At 42.8% G+C, this 15,811-nt stretch overlaps 1 protein-coding gene across 1 annotated transcript in view; it reads left to right on the top strand.

Moving 5' to 3' along the window:
• Nucleotides 1–15,811, top strand: part of LRRC9 (leucine rich repeat containing 9) — a 74,595-nt gene that overhangs the window by 14,753 nt on the left and 44,031 nt on the right. Inside the window, exons 8-16 of the mRNA XM_072986817.2 lie at nucleotides 1,358–1,513; nucleotides 1,616–1,824; nucleotides 3,862–3,993; nucleotides 4,209–4,385; nucleotides 6,677–6,788; nucleotides 8,643–8,766; nucleotides 10,033–10,209; nucleotides 12,412–12,533; nucleotides 14,301–14,513. Of these exons, the coding sequence (XP_072842918.2) occupies nucleotides 1,358–1,513; nucleotides 1,616–1,824; nucleotides 3,862–3,993; nucleotides 4,209–4,385; nucleotides 6,677–6,788; nucleotides 8,643–8,766; nucleotides 10,033–10,209; nucleotides 12,412–12,533; nucleotides 14,301–14,513 (1,422 nt within the window). The remainder of the gene's footprint in view (nucleotides 1–1,357; nucleotides 1,514–1,615; nucleotides 1,825–3,861; nucleotides 3,994–4,208; nucleotides 4,386–6,676; nucleotides 6,789–8,642; nucleotides 8,767–10,032; nucleotides 10,210–12,411; nucleotides 12,534–14,300; nucleotides 14,514–15,811) is intronic.

Here is a 15,811-nt window from a genome sequence, read left to right as displayed (position 1 = left end):
TGGAGCAATTCCCCAAGAGATGGACAAGTTGCTTGAAGGTCGATCGCTCCTTTCAAAGCAGCCCTTTCTGGTGTGATCCGGTGGGCGCCTTTGCCACTCTCTGATTGCACCCCTGCTTTTTAAAAATTTTAAAATCGGATGCCTAGTTTTAAAAGGTTTTAAAATTAAAGCCAACTAAAAACATGGATGTATAGGCAGGCCTTCCCTTCCAGTTAATTCCTGTCCTCTTTCCTTTCTCTCTCTCTTTATTTGATTTATTTTTATTTTTCCCATCTTATAGAATCATTTAATTAATTAATTGTTATAAATTTTTTTAGAACTTGTTATCCTTATGTTGTAAGCCGCCTAGAGTGGTCGAAATGACTAGATAGGCAGGGTATAAATAAAATAAATAAATAAATAAATAATTAAAATGTTTGAAAACTAAAATGACCTCCATTAATCTACACAACGTATTGGGATGCCAAGCAAGCTTTGCACCAGGAAAGGTTGGCTGGAGGGGCTCACAATGGGGACCAATTGCTCTCACTCCCACTGAAAGCCCTCTGTGTGCAGAAGAATGACTGGCTGTTAGAACTGAATTAGGGCTTTTCAAATAGGATATCCTTGGAATCCGCGGCTTTAAGCTACCTTGCTCTTCTAAAGCACCAAATTACAATTGACACCTATACCTGTTTAACCTGAAAACAACAAGAGGCAAATCTGAAGGTTGGTTGGGGTTCTGTTCTATGTAGCAGCTTATAGGCATTCAGCAACCTCTTTATCTTTGACTTTTGCAGGCCAGATGGGAAACTGTTGCAGGCCCCGTCTGGCCTGGGAGTGGGAATTTCTGTATCCCTAATTTACAAGGGAAGCTGGATGCCTAGCTCAGTGGTTTAGGTATCTGGCTTTGGAGACAGAGGTTGGGAGTTCAATTCCCTCCCCCCCGTGCCTCTGTGAGTAAAGCCAGCCTGTGTAGCCTTGGGCAAGCTGCACCATCTCAGGGTTCCCCCTAAAGAAGGGAAGGGTAAACCAGTTCTGACTCTATCTGGAAAACCCTGAAAAGGATCACCATAAATCAGAATTGACAAGAGCACAGTATGATGATGATAAATCCTCCCAAAAGTAACATTTCCAAGCTATGGGCATGATGAGGTCCACCTTGACAGCATTATGGCTGAAATCCTGCTGCTTAGTGCAATAAGCTGTAACTGGAAATAGTGGAATCTATGGAGGAGCTGACTCCCCAAACCCTCACTGATTTAATAGGCCTACTCTAGTTGTGACTTCCTAGGTGAACCAACAGGATTTCAGCTTGTCTTATAACAATCTGGCTTGCTTAGCCTGTCTCCTTTGGTTTGCTTTTAATCTTTGGAAGACTACAGTGATGAAAAAAGTCATGTACTACAACATGCGCATCAAGGACGCCCACCGGCAGCTTAACGAGGAGCTGGAGAAACTGAAAGAGAGGAAGTGCAAGCTGCAGAAGCTTCCTGAAGACCGTGTCAAACATTTCAGCTGCAACATCAAGCATGTAAGCAAAACCTTTTGTAGCTTCCATGGAATATGGGTGGGTGGGTGGTTATATTTCAGCTGAACGGAAAGGTGATTCCCCCCCATCTTTTTTTCCAAACAGCTAGAACGAGAACTGTCAGAACTACAGACTTCCAGCAAAAAGCGAAGCAGCAAAACCCTTTCCAGCCAACATGTTGAAGGTGAAAAATCAGATGAGGAACTGGAGAGTCCGGATGAGACTCTGGAAGAATACAGTCTGGAGCAGCAGTTTCTGCATAAATTAGATGCCCTCCAAAGCAGAATAAACTTCTGGAACAAAAAATTAGAGGAGTACGTCTGTGGGCGGGGAGTTCCCTGTTCCTTTTTTTTGCACCCAGAGATGGCCATAATGTCCAAAGAAAGAACTCTGTTAGCCTGCGCAGGATGCATGGTGAACTTTCAGCTGGTAGACAGTTGTCTACCCTGTCTTCCCTTACCACCAGAGGAGGCAGCAGCCAGAATGTCCTGCTATATTTATATAAAATGCTATATTTTTCTAGAAGAAACCGGGGGATTCAGGGTGCCCATAGCAGGATGCATTTTGGGGCAGGTGGCTGGGTGAAGGTGTTTTGAGAGCCTTTTAAGTCCACATATGATAGTCTGTCTTTCTTTGTGTCAGAAGTACCACCGTTCAGTTAATAAATATATCAGATAATTTTCACCAACACCAAGAGCATTTGGGGTAACTAAAATCAGATCTTGCATGGTACACATTGAGGGGCACAGAGTGCATTGACAGAGGTGTAGAATTCTGTGTTTTTCGTATTCACAAAGGACTGGGTGTGAAAACCCTATTTTCTTAGGTTCACTCTGATCCTGCCAACTCCAACCTATAGCCTCTTAAGTGACTTGTGAGTAACCCATTGTGAGCATCCGTTTTCAGAAAGAAGTAGCTCATTCTTTCCACATTACAGTGGTGCCTCGCAATAAAATGTTAATTCGTTCCGCGAAAATCGCTGTTAAGCGAAAACATCTTGCGAAACACGTTTTCCCATTGAAATGCATTGAAAACCTGATAATCCGTTCCAATGGGAACGGATTGTCATCGTAAAGCGAAAATTACCATAAGAAACATCGTTAAGTGAAACGCGGTTCCCAAGCGAAGACAGCCGTCTAACGAAACAGAGACCATTAAAAGACTTGTATAGTGAAGCAAGACCAAACTGTCAAAAACATCGTAAAGCGAAAAACAGGGACCTAAAATTTAACTGTCTTGCGAGGCAAGGTCCCTAACATCGTAAAGCGAAAATCGCCCATGGGAAACATTGTTAAACGAAGTGCAAGATCGCTCCGAAAACCTCATCGTAAAGCTAATTCGTCATCATGCGAAGCAATCGTCTTGCGAGGCACCACTGTATAATCCTGGCATTCTCTGCGATTCCTTCCAAGATTCACAGATATTCTAGGGAAATCTGTTATTTTAACCTGGGAGCAGCGGGATAGTAGCTGATGAACAGATGAGCATTGGCTGTAGATGCTTTCAGTGGAGATATTATTTTAACAAATGCATAGCTTTAAGATTATTCAATGGCATTGCAGACTGATTTTTAAAAATAAGAGCTGTAATGTTCAGTCAATCTACAGTCGATTGATCAAAAGAAAGATGTCCCTCTTGTCATGAGTAGCGTTATTTTTTTTAAAAAAGTTAGTGCCCTTAATGTTTATACTTTCAGAGTCTTGTGTGGCAAGATATGGCTTAGAAGAGACACTTCTCCTCCTCTTTCTCAGGGAGACCCGAATTCCTCTTCTAGAATACTGGCTCCTGGGATCCAATTCTTCATTCATTCTCTCTTACCTGTACAAATTTATACTGATTAAACTGATGAATGAATCACTTGGAGCCGATTCAATTAATTCACTGAATCGGTAATGCCTTCTTTACTCAGTTATTTGTGAGTAAGTCTGATTAAATGTAACGGAATTGATTTCTGGATACCGTTGTCTAAAATTTCTTCAGCCAGATGTAAACACAGCTGCTTGTAAGAAATGTAGAACAAAAGGTCTCGGGTATCCTTTTGTATTCGTTGCCCAGGACCTAAGAAGGCGAGTGGAGATTTACTTCCCATTGAACAATTGATCAGAAACCAGACACATTGGAAAAGTCATTGTTTTGGACTACAACTCCCAGAATTCCCCCAACCAGCTCCGAAATAAGGGAAGATTCTTGGGGATAGAAATCTTTGCTCTTGCAAGGGATTGAGTATTCACTATGGGCTTTTCTGGATAGTCAGAATGTCTTGCCCTGACTGCCCTTTTCTGTTTTTCCCAATGGGTGTTAAATTGCAGCTTTTCCAGTGGAGACATTTTTTTTTGCTGGTTCTTTGGCAGAGTGGAAGCTGTTTATCAAGGAGAAGTGAAGAAGAAGAAGAAAAAGAGTAACCTGGCTGTACAGTTTTTGCTGACCGAGCTGGAATCTGTGGGGAACACGCGCTTCGAAGAGGGATCTCCCTGTGACGCTTGGTAACAGCTGTTTTGAGGTGCCCCCCAGGCCTTTTCTGTGCCCCCCACCTCACCCCAAATGCCCCATGTTCCGCCAAAACACATGGTCATTGCTGTTTGGGTTTAAAAAAAAAATAAGGATAGCTGTTGTATATTGCAGTTCATTTTTCTCTCCTCCCCTCTTTTAAAAAATAACTTCTTTGCCAAGGGAAGGTTTGCTCTCCTCTTTCCCACAGGTTTAATTCCTGCTACGAGTTAGTGCTGTCCCGCTTTTGTGCCTGGGACTTCAAAGCCTATGGCATCACCGGGGTGAAAGTCAATCGCGTCGTCAGGATACACAACCGGATTTTGAGGCAGAAATTTGAGGAGAAGTTTCAGATCTTTTTGGACAAGGAAGATTTAAACGAGTCCATGTAAGTGAGTAGAGCTTCCGTGAAATTCACAAAGATTACGAAAGAATAGTAACAAGAGAAGGCTAAGCCTGGCCTGCTACTCTTCTGCTCCAAGTCACCCGCTTCTGAGTTGGGAGTCGGTGGCCTTGCACTTGCCTGGCTCTGCTCCTTCCTGGAGGACCGCCCCCAGAGAGTACAGATTGGGGAGAATGTCTCGGCCCTGTGGAGTCTCAACTGTGGGGTTCCACAGGGGTCGATCATCTCCCCAATGCTGTTTAACATCTACATGAGGCCGCTGGGCGGGGTCATCAGAGGGTGTGCGGCTTTGTGTCATCAATACACTGATGACACCCAGCTCTACATCTCCTTTTTCCCAACTTCAGTGGATGCCATCCAGTCCCTCCAGCGCTGCCTGGAGATTGTACTGGAATGGATGCAGTCAAATGGATTGAGGCTGAACCCGGACAAGACGGAGGTCTTGAGGGTGGGTGGCCCTCCCCTCAGCGGCATAGGTGACTCCCTTTCTTTTGGAGGGATGACCCTTGCCGCAAAGAGTGAGGTCCGCAGCTTGGGGATACATCTGGACCTGGCACTTACCATGGAAACCCAGGTGGCGTCTGTGGTCCGTTCCGCCTATTTTCATCTATGGCGGATTGCCCAGCTGCGGCCATATTTTCATCGGGGGGCCCTCACTACTCTAGTCCATGCGCTTGTAATCTCGTAGACCATTGTAACACACTCTACGTGGGGCTGCTTTTGAGGCTCATGCGGAAACTTCAGATGGTCCAGAATGCAGCAGCCAGGCTTATTAGTGGGGTGAGAAAATATCAGCACATCTCCCCCACTCTGGCTGTGCTGCACTGGTTACCTATTCGTTTCCGCATTGACTTCAAAGTATTAATGATTACATATAAAGCCCTAAACAGTTTGGGACCTCAATATTTGGCAGATCGCCTCCTCCCTCCCAGATCTACCTGAATCACCCGACATAGCCAGCAGGGACGGCTGAGGGGATTGACGCCAAGGGAGGCCCGGAAGGAGAACACAAGAAACCGGGCCTTCTCGGTGGTCACCCCTTGGCTGTGGAACACACTTGCCACGGAAATTCGGCTGGCACCCTCGCTGAGTGTTTTCAAAAGCCAACTAAAAACTTGGTTATTCAAACAGGCCTTCCCCCCAGTCACCTAAGTTCTTTTCTTTCCTTTTCTTCTGGTTTTTAATTTTGCCATCTTGGATAGCATTAATTATAATAATTGCACTATGCTCATTATTTATACGTTGTTTTAATGTGTTTTAATCTTTGTAAGCCGCCCCGAGTAGACGTTGTCTAGAGGGGCGGGGGAAAAAATCAAATAAATAAATAAATAAATAAATAAATAAATAAATAAATATTTTGAACGTTCTCTTCCACACCCATGCACTATCAGAGTGCTTTTACATAATTGTACATATTTTCGAACATATCCCTTCCATCCATCCATCCATCCATCCATCCATCCATCCATCCATCCATCCATCCATCCATCCATCCATCCATCCATCCATCCATCCATCCATCCCATTTAGATGCCGCCCATCTAGTGCCAGTCTACTACTCCAAACAGTTTGCAACAGTTAAAAGCACAAAGCTACCATCAAATCGAGAAAGCACAAATAATAATGAGGAGGGGAAAACCCTAGAGGCAACAGCTAATCCGAATGAACATTTATACATAGTGTGTCGAGAAATCTCTCATGGAGGAGAATGTTTAGGAAAGGTTTTAACATGTTTCCTGAAGGTCAAGAGGGAGGGAGCTTCCCATATATCTACTGATGGAGTTCTAAAATGACGCCGCCACTGAGAAGGCCCTACTCCTGGTCACCGTTTTCCGAGCCTCCCTTGGGGTGGCTACCTGCAACAGTGAATCCTGGCAAGAGCAGATAGGCTGGGTAGAAGATCTAAAGGAGAGATGCTCGGAGAAATAACAAGGCTGAATTAAATACAGTACATTTAATTGTATCTACTAGCCATAAAAGCTAATTTGAAACCACTGGCTCCACAAATAGTGTCTCTTTTGATTATCAGATGCCAGGAGTCAGGAGAGGAGAATGCCGTGGCCTATGTCCTTCTCAGGTCACAAGTTACATTTTTTGCACTACAGTTCTCTGAATCCTCTAGCCAGTCCATGATGGTTGGAGTTTTCTAGGGGTTCGGTTACAAGAAAGTAACTTTTTCCAAACTGTGATTCAAAAAGAGTTATGATGAGTCAGGGAATCTCTTTTTGTGCCCACTGCTAGAACTGATCTCTTTTGATTGTCACGCTTTTTTGCAGAAACTACAGAAAGATGCTAGAATATCTCTTCTATGTCTCTCCACCCGAAATGTCCTTAAAGAAAAAACAGTTGATTCAAATCCTAGAGGAAGGCTTCCAAGAAACAAAAAAGGTATCTGAAGTTAAACGGGAGAGGATCAATCCTTCAGCACTCTTTCTACTTCAGATCTTTTCCTCCCACTGTATCTTATGCGGTTTTGTCCGAATTACGCTCGCCATACTTAGAAACATCCCCATCTACAGTTTTAGCTAGGACGGCTGGCATAAAGCAGTGAATCTTGTGATTGAAGGCATCCTGCATTAAAAGCAAGAAATAAACAAAACGTTCTTGGCTGTAGCAAGCAGCTAGTACTACCAAGGTGAACTCAATACAGTTACCCATTTACCATGGGTAGATGTTTATTGGCAAGTCTATAGAGCACTAAATGGCCTGGATCCAAGCTATCTCTAGGATCTCTCGACCTTGCCACCTTCACACGTGCACCTAGTGGGGACACAGGAAAGGGCCTTCTCTGCGGCTGCTCCTTTAGACTCTGGAACTCTCTCCCACTGGAGGCCTGCTTGGCCCCATCTTTGCTGTCTTTCTGCAAGCAAGCAAAGATCTTTCTCTTCAGGCAGGCTTTCTCTCCATGACCGGCTGCCTGAGAGTGGTTTTTTAATAGATAGTTATACTTTACTGTTTTGAATATGTTTTAGTTTTGCTTTTGTTTAGTGTTTTTTTAGTGTGGTACTTCTTTGATCCATTTTAGTATTTATATGCTTACTATTTTTAGCTTTAAATATTGTCTTTTATTGATGTCAGCTGCCTTGGGTCCTTTTTTTTTTTAAAGAGAAAAGCCAGGTAAAAATATTTTAAATAAGTTACATAAATAAAATAAAGGAGCATATAAGTTTTGCAGTCCTGCATTATGAAGCGGCATAATCCTAAGAAAACTGCTATATTTTCTAAGGCACAAATTGCTAGGGAGGTGAACATTCTAGACTAAGAGAAAAGAAAAGCAATACACTTCTATGCAACACAAAGTAAAGCAAATTATGCTGCTTATATACCACCTTATAGTGCTTAAAGAACTCTCTGAGTGATTTACAGTTCCATTAAATTATGCAGGCTATACATTCCCCCTGGGTACTCAATTTACCGACCTCAGAAAGATAGAAAGCTGAGTAAGTCTTGAGCCAGCTCCCTGAATATGTTGAGATCAACGCAAGTCACAAACAAGAGTCTTCACTGCAGTACTGCAGTTGAACCATTGAGCCATGAAGCTCTTAAAGAACAGATTTTTTTTTTGTAAAGAAAAATCTGAATTTCTGTGACCTTTTTAAAATTATGCAGAGTAAATAAAGATGCCGACCTCTGTAACACAATTATGATTAAAGAGAGGCAAGTAAGTTCTCACCCTAGCAACTCCAGGAAATTTGATACAGACATTGTGATGCTTCTTGGAATTTCAGAAGCATGATTAGTTGTCAGAGCTAGGGACCAGAGTCGCCATAGTAATAATTCTAGAAGGGAGTGAAATTCTTTTCCATTTGCAAGAGCTATATTCAGGAGGTACAGATCGTTCAAGCATGTAGAGGGTCATGTAGCGTCTTCCCGCCCCATGAGTGGTACAAGATGAGGGGCTTATCAAGGAAAAAAGGTGGTAACCCTAATTCAACATCAATAGAGTTGTGTACTTATGGATTCAAAACCAAACTTAGAATCTCACTAAGACCTGAAAGCGGTAGGCCTGGATGAGGAGGCTGGTCCTGTTTGGTTTTTCCGGCCTTCAAATTTTTAAACGCTCAAGTTTTTTCCATCCTAAAATACAAAGACATTTCAGATTTTAGATATGTTCCTATCTAAAAAAATACCTGAAATAAAATTCTCATGGAGCCACCCTCTGGTGAGAAACTTATGGGACAATATCCATTCACCATATTGAGATTTGCTGCACCTCTCCCCCACCCCAATTCCCTTTTAAAGGCCTCCGGAGATGAAGACGTTGTCCTGCTCGCCAACAGCCTAAGTATTTGTGAATGTCCAAGGATTGAATATTTGCAAAAACAAGCCAGATCCAGAGAAGAGTTTGTCGAATGGTTCCGACATGGTAATGCAAAGAGAAACAGAATTCTTTTATGATTAGTTGAATTTATGTATTGTTTCTTCCAGTAAGCTCTCTTTTGTCCTATTTTGTCCTCACAACTGCCCTGAGTATAGATAGGTGGCTTCGTTCATTAGATGGAGCTATGAGATGGGTGTTTGTCATGCAGTTTAGTCCTGGTTGAGGACAGGCTGGTTTGCTCTATTTCCTGATGACTCCATGATATACGTGCCATCACAAACCAGCCTGCCCCCCAATCAATGCCGCCTCACACTTTTCTGTTTCCCCATCAGGGCCTACTGTTTCTTTTGGTGCCGATAGGATTGCTCTGTTTTGGTTCGGTTCCAGCAGGTGCGATCCCTGGGATCGAACCTAAGTGGCTGGCTGGTTGTCCCTTTGGTGAAGCTGCCTAACAACTTTGAGCAACGGAAAGCTTCCGTTCTGCTTGCCTTTGGAGGGCAAGGGAATCAAAGTTTTCCATTTCTTTTTACATTGGACCTAGCAGAGCGCCTCAGCCATGCTTTGACAAGGCTTTAAAAAAAAAAACAACCCTTTCAAAGTATCACTGATGATACTTGCAAACAATTCAAAAGAAATGAGCAACAATTAAAAAGAAAGGTAAGACTTCCTCTCTCTTGCCCTCTGGAGGCGAGTGGGATGGAAATTTCCCATTTCATTAAGTGGCTTCAAAAGAACAACCAGCCAGTTGCTTAACAATCTTGAGAAATCTTTCCCTTGAAATGGAAAGAAGATTTTGATCACGCTAAATAGGGTTGTTTGAGGTGTGGTTTATTGAATCTTTTCATGATTTCCCTGAATGACATGCGGCACCTCAAAGCAACCCTGCTTAGCATGATCCAGGTTGGGGTAATTCGGCTGTCTTGTCATAGAGTCAATTAAGTCAATTAAGTCTTTCTTTTTCTTTTTCTTTTCTTTGCTATTCCATCTTGGTAATCCTCTCTTTAAATTAATTGTTTTAAATTGAAATTGTAGTTGTAATTTTATGATTTTATATATTTTTATACTGTTTTGTTTTATTTTGTAAGCCGCCCCGAGTAGACATGGTCTAGAGGGGCGGGGTAAAAATCAAATAAATAAATAAATAAAATAAATAGAGTTTCCCGTGTTTCACTGGGAGGGTTGAAATGGAGAAGACACTGATTTTTCCTTATCTGCCCATGTCCAAATCACAAAATAAAAGCAAGCTAATATATGGCTGGTAGAGCTGAGAAACTTCAGCGCTCGTGTGTATGGTTTGTCCTTCTTTTTCAGGGAAGCTTGTGGTTGCAAAGGTCTTTCTTGGGCACAGTGCTCAAGCTCAGGAAGGGAACAGAATCACCCAAGCGGACTATCCTGGGATCAATTCTGTGTACAGACCTCGCAAGACTTCCCCCAGTGCCACCTGTACAGCCAGCAGCCTAGTTTTGGCTCTGCAAGAGAAGCCGAAGGGTGAGTCAAGCCTCTCCCACCGGAGTGTCTCCTTTTCATTCTTCCTGGATTGAGGGCGGGGCATCTGGGGGTCTCCAGATTCCATGAACCGGCTGGAGTAATGTTCGGTGAGGACCTGAGAGAGGGCCTTCTGTATCGCTGCTTCCAAGTTGTGAAGGGCTTGCCCCTTCTGTGCTGTCTTTCTATAAGCAGGCAAAGACCCTTCTCTTCGGACAGGCTTTTTCTCAGGAACCGGCTGTCTAAGAGGAAGTTCTTAAAAACAGGGTTGCTGTGTTTTTCTTAATTTAATTTAATTTATCTCATCGAAGCTATCAACCTGAATTTAACCAAAATCCGGGAGGCAGTGGAAGACAGGAGGGTCTGGTGTGCTCTGGTCCATGGGGTCACAAAGAGTCGGCCACGACTAAACGACTAAACAACAACAACAAATTTAATTTAATCTTTATACCCCCCCAATTAGTGAATTCACATTACTCTGAGCAGTGTACAAATAAGAAAAACCCCACAACCAGCACCCACTTCATTCCCATGATAACATAATCAAAATGGCACTATAGACAACTCAAGTGTGATTATTTACAGAAAACCTAAAGTTCAAACATTAAAATTAGCATCACTTGAGGGCATGATGTCCTTAAAAGTCCCCCCCCCCCGCAATGGGCAACTTTGGGAGAATTTTTGCACTTTTTTCCATTTTGCACCTCTTGCAAAAAAAAAAAATCATGGAAGGTGGGGGGACCATGTACCTTCTGCAGAAAACATATGCCTGGTGTTTAGCGTGCAGTGCAAGTTTTCTGCACAGAAATCAGCATTTTGTAAATGTGGCTATGGCCAAAAAAGCGCTGGTCATTTCCTCTCATGTAGGAGCAAAATCATCATCACCACCATCTCACAGTAGTTGGCCCTCCCCTCCCTTTTTTTAGCAGAGTTTCTCAATGTGTTGAGATGCCTTTTACGAGTTTCAAGTACAGGTATTGCAAAGAAGAGACAACACAAACTTCCCTCAGCAATTAAAAAAAGCAAAATATGAATAGCCACTAGAGGGAGCACGAGTCACACAGATGAGGCTTCAGGAACCACTGTTTCTCATGTGTGTTATTTAAAAAAGGAAGTTATAACTTGAGTCCAATTCTTTTTGTGCAAATCTTTTTCCTCCCTGCAAGACAGTGAGATATCCATTTTCTCATTTGGTCTTGGAGGGAATCTGCATGTTTACAAGACTGATTTTTAGTTCATTTCTGTAGATACAAAAACTGGTGGCAACTGTTCCTTATTGGGCAGACTATTAAAAGTTCTGATCGGGCTGCTGATTTCCAGAGGGATCATCCTGGCCTTCTGTGTTGGCTGGATGTGCATCCTTAGCTCCACAAAAGCAAAAAGTGGTTTTTATGCAAATTATGCAAGCCACTATATATTGAAAAAGCAAGCTGTTTTCTTGGCCTCATTTTTTAAAAAAACCTTCTCACTGGATTGGGTGGGAAGTGAGAATATTGAACAGGCTGCCTCACTGGCTAAAATCCTGCATGCAGTTACACAAAAGGTGTAACTTTTTGGATGCAAATTACATAAGTTAAGAAATCTCCATATATTTTATTTATTGCATGCTGAGATGCGTGACTCAGTGTCCCTCTGAATGTGGCCAGCTTTCTGTCCACAAGAATATGCCGTTCACAGCATGATGATTCACCAAAAAACGTAATACGGTGAGGGTTTTTAGTTTTGTTATTGGGGGTGGTGGTTCTTGTTGGTTGGGACAAAAGATATGACCCACATTATCCTTTTGTCTATAAAAAATATTAAATTCTTACACTGAAAGTGGGTGAAAGTTGTGGACATGGCGAACAATTCTTCAAATGACATATCATCAATGTAGGTCTAGTTCCATATGAATTCTGCAATGCAACGTTGATTCTTGGGTACTAAAATGTCCCATTTAGCCAGACAAGGAATAAATGACTATAAAGTCCGTTCTTGTGTGAAAATAAATAATTGGTGATGAGCATGTCCTCAGAGGAGCCGTTTCATTGCTTTTATTATCTTTTCCCCAACTCCCAAACCACCAATGTTAATAATAGACTTCAGAGTTGGCAAAACCAAGTGGGTCTTCCGATCCCGAAGTGCAATCTGCACGTCGTGTTATCTGCATAAAAATCAACACCACCCCAGACTAATCAACGTCTTCCTCCTTTTCTTGCGCTTCAGAGGCTTGTTCTCCTGCTGACTACAAGAACTGTGACTGTAGCCTCCGCCAGTGTGAGTGGTTTCTCTTTGATCACGAGCTGGTTTTGCCGGAGTACGTCATTGAGTTTGAATACATCACATTGGTAAGGACTTCCTGGTTGCTTGTAATGGGTTCACTGCGATGGGCTTCTGCAGATACCTCGGTGCCATCACAGAGACATTAGCAGGTCCAGAACTCAGCCATCACACTACTAAGTGGGAAGACATCAACTGTCTCCCCTACCCTGGCCGCCCTGGTTACCTGTTCGTTTCCAAGGTTAACATACAAAGTCCTAAATAGTTTGGGACCTTGTTATCTGGCAGAATGCCTCCTTCTGACCAGATCTGCCCATCCTGTAAGATCTTCCAAGGCTGGACAGCTGAGAATTTGATTTACATAGGCTGATGTAAATCAAGCCCACTTCCAATATATGGGGGCCTTGGTAGGGTCTTCAAGTTATGTGGGTTGTCATTGCAAACCCCAAGTTTCCATAGTTGAGCAGAGATTTGGACCCAACTCTGCAACTCCCAGCACAATAATCTATTTATGACCCTCCTCTGGCTCCCCACAAAAGCCTGTGTTTGAACCTCTGTACATCCAATTAGATCTGTTATGCATGTCTTTTCCCTCACCGCTTGGCTTGTGAGGGGTGAGATGAGCTGTGTACACACACACACACAAACAAACAAACAAACAAACAAACAAACTCTTTCCCCATTGATTTTTTTACAGCTTCTCCTCTCTCCTTATTTCAAACTAGGATGGGCAAAGCCTCTTGTTTTTTTACCAGCTTATGGTAAATCTAACAAGATTAGGCAGCCTTGATAACAGCTCGTTAGCAGTTCCCTTTTAACAGTGCCACCTGCTGGGCTTTTGCAAGCAAGATGTTGAACAAAGCCCCCCCCCCTCAATCAATCAATCCCTGTGTGGCCGGTTCATGGGCAAGAGACCCAAGCAAACCTGAATTCCTAGGTGCAACTTCATAACGAATGAATGCGAGGGGATTTGCACTTCTTCACTCTAAACGACTCATTGTTGGGTCCACAGATGTTTTCGAGGTCCATTCCCCAAAGCACCAGCCAATATGCCCAATTGGCAATGGATTTAAGCAGTTGGAATCAAACTGCATGTGAGCCCAACAGTTTAAGAACTGCCATCTTAACTAAGAGGCTGTCCACACTAGCATATAGATGTAATATATGGATCACTGATGGCATGGTTTGGATTGAAAAACCACCTCATCTGTATGTATTTCTACTTAGATTGAGCCCTCCTTCCCTTTTAAGAACTGTTACACAGTTTTCTGGCCCAGCAGTAGGGCATGCATTCTTTTTGGCATGCTCGTTGTTTAGCCAGTCTTCCAATTGCCATTATAGCTCCACATTCTGAGGAAGAGTGAGAGAGAAAGTGTGGGGTGAACAAGAGCAGGGAAGCAGAGCATGGGGAAGAATGGCACCAAGAGAAGGAGAGAGGAGCAACATTCAAAAAAAAAAATTTCACTTCCCCTGACCCATCCCAAATGATCAGGGGAAGCACTTAATTGATAGCTGATCGGGCTACATAGAGTCGTTTGCTGTTGAGAAGCAGGCCAAGTGGCACGTTGCTCCTTCTACCGTCTTCAACAGACCCTTTGTAGCCTGATCCAGCTTTCATCCAAAATGTCCAGTCTGAATGGGCTCAAAGACAATTTGCAAAAGGCTGTCTGATCAAGAGTAAATCCACGATGTTTGATTCCCCTGTGTGTTGCAATTACATGCTGGGGAGTGGATGGGCTGGTTGTTTTTGTTTCTCAACTGTTGTTGCTTTGGTGAAACTAACCATTTGGGGAAGAAATTAAGAAAAATAAAAACCTGCTGGGTCTTTTGCACAGGTCAAAACGGAGCCTCTGTTCTCCTCACTCAGCAATGTGATTGTGGAGGAAGGAAGGAGGTGTTCGCCAGGTTTTGTGTCTTCTCGAGATCTCCAGCGTGACGAAGATGCTTTAAGCATGGAGCCTGTCATTAAGCCCAAACCCAAAATTGTTTGCTTGGATGAAAAAACGGTGTTAACAGTTGCAAAAGCCAACATTTACAGCCAGATAATGGTGAGTGGCTTCTTTTGTAGAATCTAAAGAATACAGAACTCCACATAAATGACACGGGAAGGTCTTCTGGTCTCCCAAGAGTGGGTGGCTTTGATTTTCTTTTTCAGTCTTGAGTTTACATGGATGGCATTATATCAGGGACCTGAATGGCTACTGTAAGGAAAATTTAACGCCAGTTACCTTGAATTGTGGCATGTGAAAGCATTATGCTCTGGAGAAGTGCCTTATCAACCTCCTATAACCCCCCCCCCAAAAAAAACCCTGCTGTTATAATAATAATCATGTCCCATCAAGTCAATTCTGACTTATGGGGACCATTTCCAAGGTTTTCTCTGTAGAGAATACACAGAAGTGGTTTATCATTGCCTTCTTCTGGGGGGGGGGGTGCCCTAGGACTGTGTAGCTTGCCCAAGGCCACCCAGGCTGGCTTTTCTCCCTGGAGATGGACATTGAAGAATTGAGCTCCCAATCTCTGGCACCATAGCCAGAGATCTAAACTACTGAGCTATCCAGCCAGCTTAAATTACCATTACTAGCCCCATTTCCCTTTTAGCTGGGTATCTAATATACTTATGAACTCCGGATGAAAGGGAGAAGAAACACTTTTGGGGGATGACTTTGGGAGAGAAAGCTAAAAGAGAGAGAATGATTTGTCTCCTTTCACACATCCCACGTTCCTTTTTCTTTTATAATCAGCTGCTCCAAGGGGGGGGGAGAGAGGGAGGCCACTGGGATTTTCAAAAACTGTTTATTGCAGGATTAAAAAGAGGAGAAACCCATTTTCCTATCCTTAGAATTTCTCTCACGTGCATTAGTTCTTCCAGTTTTTCTTGGAATGGGTTGGGGAGTAACTAAAAAAGGGGGTAGGTGAAATGTAAGTAGAATTTTATACAGGACAGAGCAGAAGTTGTTGTTTTTTTGTTTTTGTTTTTTAAAGAAATTCAAGTAGAATTTAGGTCCATAAAATGAGGTCTCCCTTGGTTAAAGCCAAAAAGTCAGAAAACAAAATTATAAAAGCAGAAACCGGATACATTCTTTCTTAAGAATAATCTGGAGCAAGTATAAAAAAGGAATTAGGACAAGTCAATCTCCTTTTGTGTCTGTAGTCATTGATGCAGACTTTTAACTCTCAGCAGTAGCTTTTCTGTGCTTGGGAAAGGCAGCCTTCTATTCCTACAAGGTTTTGTTTAAATTTTTTTTGAACATGTCTGGCCTTTTCAAGAGCTGAAACAGCTGCTATACAGCAATCCTCTTCGGTGATTGGAATATTTTCAAGTGAGAGAAAACGTGTTGGAATT

Source organism: Pogona vitticeps, chromosome 1, assembly GCF_051106095.1.
Source record: "Pogona vitticeps strain Pit_001003342236 chromosome 1, PviZW2.1, whole genome shotgun sequence".
In the NCBI taxonomy this organism is placed as follows: Eukaryota; Metazoa; Chordata; class Lepidosauria; order Squamata; family Agamidae; genus Pogona; species Pogona vitticeps.
This window is presented reverse-complemented; position numbering and strand designations above follow the sequence as displayed.